We start from the raw sequence: 19,102 nt of genomic DNA on the forward strand, positions 1-19,102 counted from the left end.
GGCTCACGCTTGTTATTTTTATCGCTTACACTCATATATTTCCTGCTAATGTCTTTTTAGAACACTTAATTCTTTCCAAAATAACAAATTAGGATGAAAATTAGATGAAAAGATTAATAAAATTCAGATAAATTAAGATGAAAATCCCTGTATTTGTACTGAAATATACTATAAAATGCACAAAAAATGTAATGCAATTATCAGTTACCAATATTACGCTACTTTTGATCAATAAATAAAAAATCGGACCAATGGCCCTGTAGCTTACCGGCCAAATTAAAAGCTTTGGGGAATGTATCCAGATGCCATTTATTCTCACCCAGTTCTGTGTATCTATTCTATTACAGAAATAGCCCACGTTTTGGTCATATTCCAATCCGATCTGTAAAAAATTCAAATTCCAACTTGATATCATTGATACTGATTTATTGCATCCATCCACTTCCTATCTGTTATAATGGGAAAATTTTTCAAAGCTGCACCAAATCCAGAATCAGATCTGGATCGAAATAATTGCAATACCTTGTGTTGACATCATCATACAGAAGCTGTATACCAAGTCTGAAGTCAATCAGAACTGGAGTTTGGGAGAAGAAGACGATTGAAATGTTTTCCCCATAAGAGTCCATGTTAAATTTTTCGTCAGTTCCAGATCCAGAAGAAGATCCTGATCAGCATGTGGACATTATGTTTGGGTCATCTCCCCATCAGGGCTGGACTGTAGAAATTTACACTGGATATCATTTATATTTACTGAGTTATTGCATCCATCCACTTCCTATCTGTTATAATGGGGAAATTTTTCAAAGTGGCACCAAATCCAGAATCAGATCCAGATCCAAATAATTTCACTAACTTTTGTTGACATCATCATAAAGAAGCTGTATACCAAGTTTGAAGTCAATCGGAATTGTAGTTTCAGAGAAGAAGACGATTGAAATTTTTGTAATGGACGACAGATGACGCCGACGGACGCCGCATGACGATGATAGTTTACGGCCTGTCGGCCGGTAAGCTAAAAAAACACCAACACAGAACTACAGCTGAAATTAATTTGCAGTTAATCCGTTGTTATTTTTTTTACTCAATAAGTCATTGGTTTATAGAACAGAAAGAAAACCATGAAAATGTCGACCATCGTTTCCTGAAGACGACAAACTCAAATGTCACAGATTCAGCTCTACTGTCAAGACGGAGGGAAAAAAAGAGAAAAACTGAAAATATTTCCATTTCAGAGGCTGCAACAGGAGGATTTATGTGTTTTCTTCACTTGAGTGACTCAATAAATCCTTAAAACAGGTGAAAGGTTGAAAAGGTCAAAGGTTAACTGGCTTTATGATCCTCGTAGGGAAACAGGCCTCTGCATTTCACAATAAACTGATAAATCGATCAATTGTTGCAGCTGTAATCACACAAAAAACACATATTGCATCAGAATTCTTTGACTTAAATGGTTTATTATGGCAGTTTTTACTGTTCTTTGATAAAAGCTCAAAAACATGCGACGTTCTGCTGTTTTTTTCTGCTTCCGTTATTTATTATCTAACGCCTCCTGCTTCCACGTCGTCGTACTGTAAACATGTTTGGATTGTAAATAAAGTTTACAGGTCTGTGTTTCTACTGTTCAGAGTTTGGAGTCCCGTCGCGGCTTTAACCCTTCGATGCATAAATGGGTCCAAACGACCCAGTCTGGCTGTGTTATTGGAACATCTTATTCCAGGTATTCCTCAAAACACATGTTACTGACATCACACCATTTACATTTTATAGATTTTATATATTTGTACTTTTTGTATTAGTACCCCAAGCATCCATATTTGGGTCAAAATGATCCGCATTCATTGACAATAGAATTCCATCTGAACAGACATGATATAAAAACATTATCTTTCCTTTATAAAGCAGTACAAGTGATATAGTTTGCCGGGGTGTAAGAAAATATTGGTATCGCAATATATCGCGATATTTCACTTCACGATTCTGTATCGATATTAAAAAGTACTGTATTGATATTTTTAGGCATTTATTCAAATGCAGACATGGGGGATGTTCATTTTTGTTTTTTGTTATTGAGGCTCTTTTATTTCTATATTCATGGGTATTTTGTTCTGTTGTTTGTATACGACAAAAGTACTATTGTAATACTGCAGGTCATAAATGTAGTTTTTTTAAATTGATAACACCGTTTTGTTAAATAATGGATAATTCAATCATCCTAAAAGCACATTTTACTGTCTGAAAGAGGCAAATGTTTGGTTTTTTATTGGGAATGCACAAAAATAATGTTCTGATGTTGGATGATTCAGGGACTGAACACTATGGATTCTTTTCGCAATAGAATACGAACATTTAACCAGGATCTTAAACTGTGATGTCTATAAAACATTATTTATCTATTTATTTATTTGTGTTTCTTTGTACTGGTAAAGCCGTGTGTTAAAACTTCATTTATCCAACAGCTGCACTGTAAGTTTTTCCAGAAAATAATCTTTTTAAAGAAGAAACAAAACAAAAAATATCACCATGTTAACAGTATCGTGATGTATCGTGATATATTGTATTGTGATCCTAGTATTGTATTGCCAGATTCTTGCCAATACACACCCCTAATAGTCTGCAGCGAAATGTATTTTATTTAATATGAGCAGGAACATTAGGTCCATGAATTGGTGAAAAAGTCATATTATAGCGGACGGTACTTTAAGTCTGTTTACTATTAACCCTTCGATGCAGAAGTGGATCAAAATGACCCGATCAGGTTGTTTTCTTTCAATATCTTTGTAATGAAAAGTAATTTCACATTCCAGGTACTCCTCAATAAATAAATAAATACATAAATAAATAAATGAATAAATAAACGTTATTGATGTCATGCTATTAAAATTCTTAATTAACCTTCTATAGATTTGATGTATTTGTACTTTTTGTTTGATGACCCCAGGCTTCCATCGTTCATTCATTTACATTGGAATTAAATCTGAACCTTTGATTCATTTACAGTACAAAAAAAAAAAAAAAAAAAAAAGCACTCACTCACTGAATGGATGTGGACATTGTTCTATTACTGTTATATATTATATATTATAGACCAGGGGTGTCAAACTCATTTTCTTCCGGGGGGCAAATTCAGCCCAATTTAATCTGCAGTGGGCCAGACCAGTACAATAATAATATGGTAGGCAATAAATAATGACAACTCCAAATTGTTTTAGTGCAAAAAATAACATTTAATTATGCCAATATTTATATTTACAAACTATCCAAACAAAAAGGATGTGAATAACCTGAAAAATTAAATTTGTTAAGAAATGTAAGTACAATTTAATCAATATTATGCCTCGACTTACCATTTATATATATGCATTAGAGATCAGATCTACAAAGGCACAAAACATTTAGTAACAGGCAAAATATTGTTAAAATTGCACTTAATTTTCTATAGACATTTCAGGTTGTTCATATTTGTTCAAGTTATTCACATTTTATTGTTCAAGGATAACTTCTTAATGTAAATATTTTCATAATTTAATGTTTTTTGCACTGAATCAAAGAGAAAAAAATTGGTGTCGTCATTATTTATAGGTTATTATGATATTATTTTTGAGTTTGATGCCCTAATTTGGACTTTGCAAATTCATCCCACGGGCTGGATTGGAAACTTTGGCGGGCCGGTTTTGGCCCCCGGGCCACATGTTTGACACCTGTGTTATAGACTATTTATACTTTGCTTTCCAAATTTTCAAAAATATTTTAAAAAGCATTTTAAGTTAAAAATGTTTTATAAAAAAGAGAAAAATAAATTCTCCAAACATGAAATCATTCTTTTATGGACCAAAAACATAAGACAAATGATTATTTTTAGTGTCTTAAAAGCACACTGGTTTTAATTTGGGTCATTTTGACTCATTTATGGAAGAGTGGAGGGTCCAGACACTCAGGCATCCAAGGGTTAAATCACTTCATTCTGGGCTTCTTTCTGTAGTTTCTTGTGTTTTTTGTTCTTTTTTTTCTTGAAGCCACCTTTCCTCACGCTGGAATGCACCGCCGCGCCCTTTGACCCCTCCCGGCGGCGTCAACAACCCAACCCCAACCCCGACTTGACAGCCTCAGAGTTGGGTCAGTTTGTCGGTTTGTTCGTGGTGATAACATTGTTATCAGAGCAGGAACACAGGGATCTAGCTTGTGTCGGGTGGTGTTGCGGCGGCGGCTGGTTAGACCAGAGCAGACTCTGTGAGCTGGAACAACACTGCGTGCACGTGATAGAAGCACACCCGAGTCCATGTGATCTGCTCTGGGTACAGACTGTGCTTTGGCTCGGAGTCCAGCAGGGAGGGAGGGAGGAGGAAGTGGAGAGCAGTTAAAGGGAAAGACACACTGAGGAGGAGGGAGGGGGGGAGGAGGAGGGAGGGGGAGGGGGCGGATCATGCCGTGACAGGCTCCTTCTCGGCTTCACGTGTTCGTCACATGGACCCGCACGCTGCAGGAAACCCCGACCGGGTTCACGTGAGGCGTAATGTGAACAGGGACACGGACCCAAACAGTCAGGAGTTCGGAGTCTGCACATGTGAGCCACGGCGGCGCGTTCCGTTCCCCTCGTATCTGACGACGGAACACCTTTGTACCGGCGGCGGACGAGGAGACACGAGCGTCAACACCGAGGGGGGAGGGAGGGGTGGGAGGAGGGGGGGTTTGAGGAGGGTTCAGACGATAACAAACTATGATGTGGTTACAGCAGGGCTCTCAAACTCATGTTCTTTCAGGTTCCACAATCAGCCCGATTTGACCTGCAGTGGGTCGGACCAGTCAAATAATAACAGAATAACCTATAAATAATGACAACTCCAAATTTTTGTCTTTGTTTTAGTGCAAAAAAACCAAACAAACAAAAAACATTAAATTATGGAAATACTTACTTTTGTGATCTATCCGAACAAAAAAATGTCAATAACCTGAAAAAACTGAAATTTCTTAAGAAAAATAAGTGCAATTTTAACAATATTCTGTCTCAACTGGTCATTTCTACATGTGCATTATGGATCAGATCTACAAAGACACTAAACACTTAGTAACAGGCAGAAAATTGTTAAAATTGTGCTGGTTTTTCATGTTTTTGTCTTTGTTTTAGTGCAAAAAAAAACACATTAAATTATGAAAATACTTACTTTTATGAACTATCCAAACAAAAAAATGTGAATAAACTGAAAAAACTGAAATTCCTTGAGAAAAATAAGTGCAGTTTTAACAATATTCTGCCTCAACTGGTGCTTTATATATATATATATATTTTTTTTTTACCATTGTTGGTCTGTAATTATTATAATGTAAGCTGACGGTTAACTGTTACCATGGTAACACCACCAGGAATGTACCTTTTTTTCTATTTTTCACACACTTTTTGGTTCTATTTAATACTGTCGAATGAGTTCATTCTAATTTGGTTCAGGCCAGGGCTCTAAAACTCATTTTCTTTCAGGTTCCACATTCAGACCCATTTGATCTGAAGTGGACTGAATCAGTAAAATAATAACAGAATAACCTATAAATAACGACAACTTCATATTTTTGTCCTTGTTTTAGTACAAAAAACCCCCATTAAATTATGAAAATACTTATTTTAATGAACTATCCGAACAAAAAAGATGTGAATAACCTGAAAAAACTGAAATTTCTAAAGATAAATAAGTGTTATTTTAACAATATTCTGCCTCAACTGGTCCTTTCTCCATGTGCATTATGGATCAGATCTACAAAGACACTAAACACTGAGGAACAGGCAGAAAACTGTTAAAATTGGGCTTAATTTTCTTTAGACATTTCAAGTTGTTCATATTTGTTCGGGTTATTCACATTGTAAATGTTTGTAAATGCTAATATTTTCATAATTTAATGTTATTTTTTGCACTAAAACAAAGACAAATATTTGAAGTTGTCATTATTTATAGGCATAGTGTAATATTTTTTTTCACATTAAACCAAGAAGAAAATATGGAGTCATTATTTTTTGTAGGTTATTATGCAGTTATTATTTGACACAACTTGTGTCAAACAGCAGATCTATTATAATAACATTCGAGTCCGATGAAGTAAAAAGAATGTCAACTGTACTCATACAAATATATTTACTGCAGTAACAGATAATTTTGAGGTGTTGAAATAGACCAAAATACTCCAAAATGTCACCTAACAAACCAACAACCTGTGTGGAAGTTGATCTAATTGTAGGATTTTGCATAATTTTCAGTCATGAATGAACATCCCACTCCATTTTCCACAAATATGACTCACTTTTGCTGCGTTTCAGTCTAATTCACTCACTTGCTGTTGTTTTTTTTTTTGTTTTTTTGCAGTAATATTAATAGTTTCAGTCCATTATGAGGCAGAATTAGATCCATTCACTGCCATCAGATCCTAAACATCACTTTCATTTTATCAGATATTCAACTGTTTGGACTCATTTATGGAAACGTGACACAAAACTGACAATAGAATGTTTTCTCATCTGTATGATACTTTGCGTGGATATTAGCGGTTGCCGGGCTATAACTATGCTCCGTCTTATTCTCAGTTTATTTAAAGAATAGTGATGAGAAAACTGAAGTCGATCGCTGACTCATGATGTGCTGATTATTCTGAATATCACAGCAGACGCACAAGTGACGACTGACGGAAACAGAACAAACATGTCGACATCTGGAAAAAATAGTTCCGGTGTCCCTGTACAACGGTGTCATGTTCTACCTGAACGAATGAATGAATGAATTTATTTTGCACGAATGTGTCTAAAATTCAGAATAAATAAATAAATAAATAAAAATTAATTAAAAAATAAAAGCATAATCAAATCATAATATGTATTTATTTATTTTATTTGTTTGTTTATTTAGCAGGGACAGTACACATTAATGAACATTTCTGTAAATGTGCCAGTATTAATAATAGTAAATAGTAATATGAACAAGTTTGAAAAATAAGGGGCAGAAGAATGCACTTTTTAAAAAATTCCCACCCCTTTCTACTCACCATGGTTTACATATTTATCTATTTACAACATAATTATCTATTTACAACATAATAATCCATATACTACAAAATTATCCATATCGATATATATATATATATATATATATATATATATATATATATATATATATATATATATATATTTATATATTTATATTTATATTTATATATACACACACACACAAATATCCATTTTAATAAACATATACTACTACATCCATAAAAATGTATAAAACATACTGTATATATACTACATAAATATCTGTATAAATTTATAATATTAGGTTCTGCTCTATGTTCCAGTCCTGTGGTCTGGATGCAGATCAATCTAACAATAAAAGTGGGCGGGACTTTCACTGAAGGAGAACTCAACTCATCCAATCACAGTCCATATATGACTTCTATCAGTGATCAATAGGAACTAGACTGATATCTGGAACCATTTACATGTTCTAAACCAATTAAATATGGACCATGGAAAAAGGCTAATTTATAATATTTAAAAAATTCATCAAAAATCCCCAAAACTAAATTTCTCAAAACTGTGAATAAACTTGGTAGACAGTTGACGCTTTCCCGTTGACCCTCAAATAGCGCATAAAAATTTAACCAATGGAAAAAAGACAATGTCACTTAAAAGTTTTTGCGCTGGCAAGAGGTGGTTTTTCGGGCATAGCGCAATTGGTACATCGTGCAAAACTGCAATGGAAAGACCTTTATCCGCAACTAGAGTCACGCGAATAAAAAAAAAAAAAAAAAAACAAAACAGATGTCGCCGGACGTTACAAGAGAAGAAGAAGAGATTTAAAGAAACATGTCGGTATGTGTGGACACACCAGGAAACCACATCATTTTTTAAATTTAGTACGAGATAGAGGGGTAATACATAATAAAAATAATGAATATATCTGTAAATCAACACCACATTTATGTTCGCTGACATGTTTATGGAATGACTTCTAGTGTCATCTTGCGATACTAAATTAACAAATCATCGCATTTGTGATTTAATGGAAAAACCAACATTTCGCACTTCTGTTTTTCCTACATTTAGTAAATATCGGTAAAGTTTTGTGCAGATGTCTAATGGAAAAGCCACTAGTGTCCCAAAGAAGATGCAGATAAAATTTCAAATGAATCCGACCTGTAGTTTCGGAGAAGAACGTTGCTGAAACTTAGACATTGGTGACCTTCACTTTTACCCTTCAAGGTCAAAGGTCATGGATCCAAATTAAAGTCTATATACGACTTCTATCAGTGATCAATAGGAACTATATTGATATCTGGAACCATTAAAATGTGGACCATTAGAAGAAAAAAGGCAAATTTTCAATATTTCAAAAATTCGTCAAAAATCCAAAAACCTTAATTTCTCAAAACTGCGGACCAACTTTGTAGACATCCAAAGGAAGCTACACATAAAATTAGAAATGACTCCGACCGGTAGTTTTGTCGCAGAAGGCGTTTGAAGAAAAAAAACATCACATGAACTGTGACACAGTGACTCGGGTTGAAAAGTCGCCGATAACTCCGATCGATCGTCTTTCATCTTCCATTATCTCCAGGTCTTTAATCATCGTCGGATCGATACGCGGCTGAACAGAAGCGCCGATAAGAGTCTGGATCTGAATACTTGACTGGATGATCCTTGAACACGCCGCGTTAAGCCTCTCATTGATCCTTCAGTCGCTGCTTTTCATCAAACGGAAAAGCAAGCGTTCGCCATCGTCCTGCTGAGAACCCGCCGTGTTTATGTTTACGGCGGTGGCGAGTGGATTTTGTAGCCAAATGCGATCTGGCAGCTGCTTAACAAACTTGTTTGCGGCGTTTCAACCCACTTCATGTCAACTCATTACAGAAAGAAGTGTTTCCAATTATGAGAAAGTGCATCTGACAGAAAACTAAGCAGCACAAACGCCCACAAAAGCCTGGAATAAAAACACCCTGGAAACACTCAATTCCCAACTTCATTAGGCTGACACTTAATCGATCAGGGTTTTCAGAAGGTTTAAGTAACAAATGAAAGTGAAATAATCCACAATTTAACACCATTTTATGACCAAATAAACGAGCTAAACTGAAAAACCACAGAATTTGGCCCATTCATTTCAATTCTTTATCATCATTGTATAAAAAACATGAGATAGAACTTCAAGCATCTTTCAAGCAGCAAAATTTAAGTCCAAAGTGCATTAAAAAAAACCAAAAAAACACCTGCAACACCATCACTCCTTGTCTATTATTTTGGTTTCGGTCGTCTGCCAACAAAACATCACCTTAGAGCAACGAACCAGATAAAATAAATACAACTAAAGCCAAAATCAGCGATGACTATCAGCGAAAGTGATACTTCTGATTAACTGAGCGATCATTTAGTCAATAAATTGTCTCATAAAGGCATTCAAAGGCGTTTCCACCAGTTCAACATGATGTAACGTTCAGTAAAAACCCAAACATACTAAGTTACAGGCACAAAGCAGGAAATAAAACACTAAATATCCACATTCAGGAAGAAGGAATTGGAAAATTTTGACCTTTTTTCTGAGCTAAAACTACAGATGTGTGGTTGCAAACTCATTGGCAAGATTATCCTGTTTCTGGAATGTGTTTTTGTTGTTGTTTATTCCCAATTTAATAAAGAAATCTTCATCAAAAATAGCAAAAATACTGACTATTTCACAGTTTTTCAGTCCTTCATCACAATATCTCTGAATGAACAGATTAAAAACATACAAATCTGTGAAAAAACCAGACTGATCTCATGAAATCACGTTGTATGTCACGCCAGTTCTTATGGCATTAGGTGTGCTATACGTACACATTTTCATCCTTTCGCGCGTTATTCAATGCCATTCGATTACGTGTCAATATACGCCAAAAACATCGGTTTACATATCTGTAACCGCTAACCGCGTACATTGACACAAGGGCTGTGTATTGGGAAGAATCTGGCGATACGATACAAATCACAATACTAGGATCACAATACGATATATCGTGATACTGTTAAAAAGGCAATTTTTTGTTTGTTTCTTTTTTTTTTAAATGATTTTTTCCTGGAAGAATTGAATTACACCAGAAATCTGCACAAATATTAAACACATTTTTATTTGATCACAACAGGATCTAATGCTATATCACAAAATGTTCCTGTGTTCAAAATGAAATTCTGTTTTACAGACATTACAGTTTCAGATCCTGTTCAAATGTTCATATTCTATTAGTTCAGAACTAACATCAGAACAGGATTTTTGTGCGATCCCAACAAAGGAACTAACATTATTTAATAAAAGAGCGATTTCATGTGATCAGTCTGAGATATCACTTTGTTGCTTCTGCTCTGTGTTTTTGTTTAGTAACATCAGAAAAACATTAACAATCATGAAATTAGTCCCTGAGACTTTGCAAAAATGTAAACACGACTGAGATCTTTTCACTTAAATCCACAACAAAACCAAACCAAGTCATGCAGAAGGAAATAAAAAGCTGCAGCTGCCACATGTGCAAACCCAACCCCCGAGATATTCACTATTTATCTGCGATCAGAACAAAAACATTCACATTTGAGCAACTAAAACCAGGAAAATTCACTGTAATAATTGAAAATGAGTGTTTAACCAGTGCAGATCCAGCCTTAAAATCCACCAACTCGTCCTGATACCTTAGTCCCCATTTAAAAAAAAAAAAAAAAAAAGCGTGAAAAGCCTGCAGGGAAATGTGCAACAACACGACAAAACCTGCAACACAGGTTTAGACGCGACACCAGGTCAAGTCCAACGTTATGTCAAGACTAAAATACTCCCAATCTGAGGAGCAAAAACCAAGAAACAGTCGATGGTTTAGTCTGGGAATATCACTGAAATCACAAAAATGATCATTCAACTCATGGTTTAATGGCTGATCTCAGATAGAACAACAGATGGAACGACTTAGTCACAAAAAAAAAACCAAAACAAAAAAAACAAACAACTAAAAATGACCTCGAACCCTGCACGGCAACACAAAACCGACGCCTACAGACACAAAAAAATGAGCAACAAAACAACAAATCTCAACCTCTGAGAAGCTGAAACCAGAATAAGTTTAACCCTCTGGTGTCCAGGTGAGCATATTACGCACACTTTGCACTTAATAAAAGTCATATTTTCTACAATTTATTTTTGATCAGAATTCAAAAGCTGTTCATTTTTGCATGATTTTTAACAGTGTTTATGCACATTTACACCCTTCTGATAATGTCATTTTACTAACAGAGCTCTATGTTTATTTGGTTTCCGTTAATGGGATCCAGAACCTTCTATAAACCTTTAGGTCTCTCAGAATTTATATTAACCTCCTGAGACCCACCAGTGCATTTTTGTCGTCTGTAGTGGACAAGAGTTTCACAGCTTTACTTTAAAATAAAAAAAATTACATAATGTCCACTGAAAAGGACATTATATTAAAAAAAAATGTATTTGAAAAAACTGTTGCATCATGTCGTCTCCAATTAATACAATTATTTAATGTAAAATGGCAAAAATATTTACTTACTGGGTGTCAGGAGGTTAAGGAAATATAATAAAATGCCCCCCCCCCCCCCCCCCAAAAAAAACCACACAAACAAAAAAGAAGTGTTCAAAAAAGGGGGAAAAGAGTGACCAAAAATCCAACAAAAATATTGAAGAAGACGGCGAGAATATTAACCCTCTGGTGTCCAGGTGAGCATATTATACACACTTTGAATTTCATGTTATTAAAGGTCAGATTATTTTTGGTCTGAATTCAACAGTTGTTCATTTGTGTCTGATTGTTTAAATTTTGATCCATCCACTAAAACCATCCCATAATAAACAGTGTTAAATTCCTACACTAACACCCTTCTACCAAGTGTGAACAAAATACACACTGACACATTTAACAGTTAACATTTGACCTAGAACCAAAAATAATAATACTAATAATACTACTACTACTAATAATAATAATATGAACCAATGTTGGTGTTAATCACTGACAGATGACAGGAGGAAAAAAAAATTCAATTTTTATTTAGTGTAAAAAATTTTTGCATAAAAAAATATGGTTTGCTTACATTACAAATATGGCATTTAAAGGGTTAAAAATATGACAGTTATTGCCATAGTGCAAATGTCATGATGCAACTAGTTATAGACGTAACAAATGAACCCTTAGTCATGTGATTCAGTGACTGAATCACATGACATTTTCAACACGTTGTAGCGTCAGAAGTCGGTCTTGTAGTCGGTCACGTGCGGACTCGAAACACTCTCCCACTTTTTATTTAATGTTGATAGAGCAAATACAACCAGAGATCTGACGGTTTGAAACCAGAGCAAACAAATGAGAATAAACGTATGAAAATGAGGTGTGTGTGTGTGTGTGTGTGTGGGGGGTGTGTTATATTTCTGACCATAGCTTTGCCATTTTTTGTCCTTTTTCAAAACAGAAAAAACTGTCCGAATGAGATAGTGAGAAAACAGTAGAAAACGCCTCTGTGAAAATCTGCTTTTATGTCAAATATTTGAGTATAGTTTTAATTTATTACACTTTTAATTTTATATACCTAATCTTTGGAACCAATATTCACTTTTAAAAGTCTTTGAAAAGGTTCATTAAGCATCGTTGTGTTATTTATGCAATAAATTATATACCTTTTTCAAATCGGATTTTATATTTTTTGTGTGCTTTTTGGCCTTTTGTGTTGATATAGTAGGTTAAAGTGAAAAAATAATAGACAGATGAGATAGATGAAGTTGTGCTGAAAATATAGATACCAAACATGGGTATAATAAACATTTCTGTATATAGTATATAAAGGCAAAATCAAAAGTACTTAAAAAATGGCCAAAATAGGCTCAGACCACAAAGGGTTAAAACAGGAATTCAAACGTGTTGTAGAAATCTACTGGATTTTGCCCAAATGAATATAAAGATAGTTCTGCAGCAGCTGGAGGGTTCAAATTCAAACTGTATGAACTATTAGAGTCCAAATACACAAAGAAATGAACCACAGTTTAATAAATGGAAAAAGCGACATTACGCACTTGAGTTTTTTCGACATTTTGTAAATATCAGTAAAAGTTTTGTGCATATGTTCAATAGAAAAGTGACTCTACTGTGGATTAAAAACTGATTAATGTCCTGTAGGTTGAGTTTTTATCGAAGAAAAAAACAAAAGAAAAAGAAGATAAGCGGCAGATAATGGATGGACAGATGGAAAGAAGAAAAACTTTGTTGCTTGAAAAGTAAAACCGTACCCGTCCTGTTTTCAATCCCAACAGCTGTGGTTTTCACTGACCGATGACAAACACAAAACCCCGTCGCACACCTTCAACAAACCGACACGACACCAGATCTTATCAAGCGTGAGTCATGTGGGCGACAGGACACGGAGCCTTTAACTCTGGTAGCACCAGTCCGACCGGGGCCTTAACTGGAGCTGAACTGTGTCAGCCACTGGCATCTGGAGAGGGCGGAGTCAGGTAACCATGGCAACGGCATAACAACACAAATGTTATTACTCAGTCAGCTCCATAGTATTTAATGCACGTTCTGTACGATGTGGATCTATGTCTGCACAGTCCCATAAACAAAGCAAACTTACGCATAAATACAGTAATTTTTCCTTATTCTGCATCGTCTGGTGAATGTTCGCATCACAATAAAGATGAAAATAACATTTACTGCCAAAATATAAACCTGTTTAGCACAGTTTGTCTGTTTTTCTAATAAAAACAGTTTCACAATGTAAAAAATAAACTAATTTCCCTCTAGTGGAAGCCGTCTGTGAGCAGAATGTGTCAATAAATTGTACAAAAGAGGAGGTTTATTCTGTATGAACTGAAATGTGCTGCTGTCGTCCATATTTTTATGTCTTTATCTAGTTTTATGTGGTTTGGATACTATAACCTTATCATATAAAGATGAAGAACAATGGAAAACGTCAATAAAAACAGTATTTTTGTCTCCATTTACGGTTTAATAAACACAATAATCACAGATAAATACAAAGACTATTATTGAAAATACAAAGAATCCCTGATAAATATTGATGAAGACATCATGTTTCTTTTTGATCCATGTGACGATGCAGCTGAACTAATTGCAATAAGTTAAAAGTAAAAGAAATGAAGAAGTATTCTGTATGAACTGAAATTTGCTGCTATCTTGTGTGTGTTTGTCATTTTCTGTTCATTTTCTATTAATTTCATATCGTTTTTGTTCATTTTACATAGTTTTCTGTTAATTTCTGGTCGTTTTCTGTGGTTTTTATTCATTTTTTTCACATTTTCTGTTGTTTTCTGTTCATTTTATGTCGATTTTGTTCATTTTATTTCAATTCTGTTCATTTTTTTGACATTTTCTGTTCATTTCATGTCATTTTCCGATCATTTCCTATCATTTTGCATTCATTTTATGTTTTCTGTTCATTTCATGTCATTTTCATTACATTTTAAATCGTTTTGCATTCATTTTACGTTGTTTTCTGTTCATTTTATGTTTTCCGTACATTTTATGTCGTTTTGTTCATTTAATTTTGTTTTCTGTTCATTTTAAATCATTTTGCATTCATTTAATATTGTTTTCCTTTCAATTAATGTCATTTTTGTTCATTTTTTGACATTTTCTGTTCATTTTATGCTGTTTTTGTGCATTTTTTTGGACATTTTCTGTTCATTTCATATTGTTTTCTGTTCATTTCATGTCATTTTCCCTTCATTTTAAGTCATTATAATAATATAACCCTTTCATATGCAGAAAAAGAGCCATTTACTGGAATGACAGATAAATGTGTGAAACAAGACGGCGTCAAATGTCAGAATGATGTAATATTAACAATCATACGGTGTTTCTGTTTGATCCACGTGATGATGAGGCTGAATTAATTGCTATAAACTGATTACATAATAGGTGTGACTGGGTTGAATCTCAGGTGACGCCTTCAGGGACCAGACGGGGCCTCCATGTGCACCTGAGAGCGCTGGGTAATGGTGTGTGCATGCAGCAGGTGTGCAAACACCTGACAAACAGGCCGACAGACAGTCATGTGACCCCCCCCCCCCCCCCCCCCCCCCCCCCCCCGGCGGCGCCGGTGCATGTGCAGGTGCGTTTCCTACCTGTGGACCCGGGGCTGTGCAGGCAGGTCTGCGGCGCCATGGTCGTGTGCACCGAGGTGGTGGCCCGGCTGCTCAGGTCCACCACGGAGGGCGTGGGCGGGGCTGGGGGCGGGGCCTGGGGGGGCTGGGCGGCGACAGCCTGCGGGTTCTGGTCGCTCTGGGCCGTGTTGGCGGGGATGCCGTTCTCTGACAGGAACTCCTCCAGGTCCATGTACTCCAGCTGGAAGTTGTCGCCATCGTAGGGCAGCGTTTTGTCCCAGAGGGTGGGACCCAAGAACGCCGACTGAGGGTGGCTGGCGGCGCTGCTCTCATCCTCCAACTTCTTCTCCTTCTCCTTGTCTTTACTGAATCCTGGAAGTTCAAAACCAGGGTCAGACTAACCAAACACATGACTGAACTCCGTTATCACCACAACTCACTACTTTTATGACCACTGGCTTCACTATTCACTGGAAAATAAAGAGTTAATTACTTTATCATCTTTATTTTATTATGTTCTGAGCTACCGGTCAAATTGATTTCCCCGAGGAGACAAAAAAATTAACGTTATATCATCTTAAAACTAAATAAAATAGTCCCAGTGTCCCTGTCCGTCAGGGTCTGTTCTATGTGGATCAGAACCAGTTGAATGTGTGAGGATGTTCAGGTTCTGTTCTATGTTCCAGTCCTGTGGTCTGGATGCACATCAGTCTAACTATAGAAGTGGGCGGGACTTTCACTGGAGGAGAACTCAACTCATCCAATCACAGTCCATATATGACTTCTATCAGCGATCAGTAGGAACTAGACTGATATCTGGAACCATTTACATGTTCTAAACCACCAACATACGGACCAGTAGAAGGAACAGAACAGTTAGAATAATTCAAACATTTGTCAAAAACTCAAAAATCAAACTCAAAAAAAGATACATTAGAAAATTTGAAATGAATCCAACCAGTAGTTTCGAAGAACATTGTTGAAATCTAGACATTGGTGACCTTGAGTGTGACCCTTCAACATCACTCAAGGTCAAAGGTCATGAACCCAAATGAAATTCCATATATGACTTCCTATCAATGCTCAACAGTAACTATATTAACATCTGTAACCATTTAAATGTTACAAACCATCCAAATATCAGCCAATGAGCTACAAATAAAATGAAATCAATTAAAAACAGCAAAACAATGGGAAACACCACAAGAATTAGACAAGAGTTTAGATAGGAATTACAATAATACAGACCCCTAAATGGTATTAAACTCATTTCTTTGTCTATGATGTGTGGGAAAATCTAATTAGTAATACTTTCAAACTGACATAACCATGTTTTATCTGATTCCGACAGATTCACGTCTTCATTTAATACTGTTGTCATGTGTTGCAGACATCCTAGTCACTAATGCAGACTATGTCACTTTACTTTTATTTCAGCGTTAATTATTAAACTCTGCTGTTTGTCACATAATGTTAAAGATTTTGCAGTTCTGCAAAAGAAAAAAACAGGGTCAAACTCACAAAACACATGACTATGAACTACACTATTCACTGGGAAATATTGAGTTAATTACTTTATCATCTTATTTAATTATGTCCTGAGCTACTGGTCAAATTAATTTCCCTGAGAGGACAAATAAAATATATGTTACCATACCTTAAAGCTAAAAATGAAAGGGAATTAATTAAGAACAGCAAACAATGAGTTACACCACATGGATTACACCAATACAAACTCCCAGATGCTATTAAACTCAATTCTTTGTCTATGTTTTGTGGGAAAATCTAATTATTAACACTTTCAAGCTAAAATAACCATGTTTTATCTGATTTCCAACAGATTCACATCTTCATTTAATACGGTTTTCATGTGCTCTAGACGTAATACAGACTATTTTACTTTTATTTCGCGCTAATGATAAAGCTCTGTTGTTTGTCACACAATGTTAAAGTGGATTAAATTAGTTTTGCATGATGTAAGACCGTTAATAGATTAGGATCTTCGCCAAAACAGGTGAACTCAGTAAAAACAAAAACTAGGAAATTCCTCAAAATAAAAAAAAAAAACAAAAACCCTGCTCTTTAAGAACAACCCCCGGGCAAGTGACATGAAAAAGCCAACTGTGTCCCTAAATAAGAATAAAAGCAGTGAAAACATCCAAACTATAAAACTCTGCTTTGCACAGTCATGTCATTGTCTCTGAGCAGAAGAGGATCACGGGTATAAAGGGCTATAAATAGACGCTATGCCTCAGGTTTCATCCTAAAACATAGTTTAACCCTCTGTGAAAAGATTTTTCACATTTATTATGTTGAAAAAGCTTTAAAAACACCGAAATGCAACAAGTTGCAAACATAATTAAATACAATACCTAATCCTGCAATGCAGTTTTTTGTTTTTTTTAAATACTCAATAAATAACAATTAAAACTACAAATGCATGCACTGATTAGATGATCTGACCTATTTAAGTAAAAAAAAAACAAAACTAATTAATCTTAAGGCTGTGAGATGTCAATCAGTGTATTTCTCAACACAAACACTGCAGCCAAAGCGGGGAAAACACGCCCTCTATGGACAGCTTTGGGAACTGCAAATATAAATCCCATTGAAGGGTTAAAGGCTGGACACGCACTTTGGAGCTAAAAAACAGCGCTGTCACGGAAACAACCCATGCAAATCTGCGTGTTTCAAGCGAAATCCTGCAGAACGTTCATAATAATAGACAACAGCGCTTGAATAAAGTCAGTGTCAGCTGGTTTGGAGGTGAACTCCGGCTAAGTCCGTCATCTGACATGAAGCAGAGACAATCATCTGTCTGTTTCACCTATCTAAGCCGCTGCGAGACTAATACCATTACATTGTTTCTTTACGGACAAAGATCGTAAAACAGACAGATGCGTCACTCCTATTTTTTTTCCCTTTAGCGGCTGTCAAATAAATGTCCACGGCTAGTTCGGTCCGGTTCGGTTCGGTTCGGGTGGACAGTACCTTCATCGTGGTGGAACGGCAGCTTCAGCGGGTTTTCCAGCAGGGATTTGAGGACGCCGTGGGTCGGCGGTAGGAAAGTTGTGTTAATTGGAAGCGGTCTGGCCATTTTCTCCATTAGTCTTCAAGGGCAACTGGAGAACAAAGCTCACAACGGCGGAAAAACACAAACAAACAAACACACAAACAAACAAAGCCCGGAACGAGACGCCCGGGCGGGTGCGGCTGGTGCGAAGGCCGGGGCTCGGACGCTGAAGACGGGGCTTCCTCGCGCGGCAGGTCGGTGTGAGCGGCTGGATGTGTCCGCGAGGCTGTGGAGGAGGAGGGCGGAGGGGGCGGGGCTTTGGCGGAGCCTCTGCACTCCTCCGTCCATGTGCGGAGACGGACGCCGGTGACGTCAAAGCACCGGGAGGGCGGAGCGCGGCGTTCACGAGCCGTCGGAGGAACAGGACGCATTCACGGACCATCGGATACGGGGATAGTCAGTGTGAAATGACCCAATAAAGCAGGAGTGTGGGACTGCTTTTACCTCCGCCAAGAGGTTTTGTGATCACTTTGCTTTGTGTGTTTGTTTGTTTGTTTGTGTGTTTGTTTGTTTGTTTGTTTGCAAGATAACTCAAAAAGTTATGGACAGATTTTCATGAAATTTTCGGGAAATGTTGATACTGGCACAAGGAAGAAATGATAAAATTTTGGTGGTGATGGGGGGGGGGGGATCTGTCTTAGCGGAGGTCTGTGCTCTCCAAGTGCTTTTCTTGTTTGTTTGTTTGTTTGTTTGTTTGTTTGTTTGTTAGCAACTTTACAGGAAAACTATTCCAACCATCTTTCCCAAGTTGTACCCACAGATAGGCCTAGGCCAGGGGTCAGCAGCCCTGGTCCTCCAGAGCCACTATCCTGCATGTTTTAAGGCGTCCATACACTGTGCGATTTTAGAGACGATTTCTCACTCGTGCATCTCTTTCTGGGATGGGGCCAGATGTGCCTCTAATAGTGTG

At 36.5% G+C, this 19,102-nt stretch overlaps 1 protein-coding gene across 1 annotated transcript in view; it reads right to left on the reverse strand.

The window, feature by feature from the left end:
* hlfa (HLF transcription factor, PAR bZIP family member a) overlaps window positions 1-18,436 on the reverse strand; it is a 29,620-nt gene extending 11,184 nt beyond the window's left edge. The window contains exons 1-2 of the mRNA XM_030140848.1: window positions 18,111-18,436; window positions 15,141-15,491 (exon numbers count right to left, since the gene is read on the reverse strand). Of these exons, the coding sequence (XP_029996708.1) occupies window positions 15,141-15,491; window positions 18,111-18,225 (466 nt within the window). The 5' untranslated portion in view covers window positions 18,226-18,436. The remainder of the gene's footprint in view (window positions 1-15,140; window positions 15,492-18,110) is intronic.
* Between the last annotated feature and the right edge of the window lie 666 nt (window positions 18,437-19,102).

This window comes from Sphaeramia orbicularis, chromosome 8, assembly GCF_902148855.1.
Source record: "Sphaeramia orbicularis chromosome 8, fSphaOr1.1, whole genome shotgun sequence".
Lineage (NCBI taxonomy): Eukaryota > Metazoa > Chordata > Actinopteri > Kurtiformes > Apogonidae > Sphaeramia > Sphaeramia orbicularis.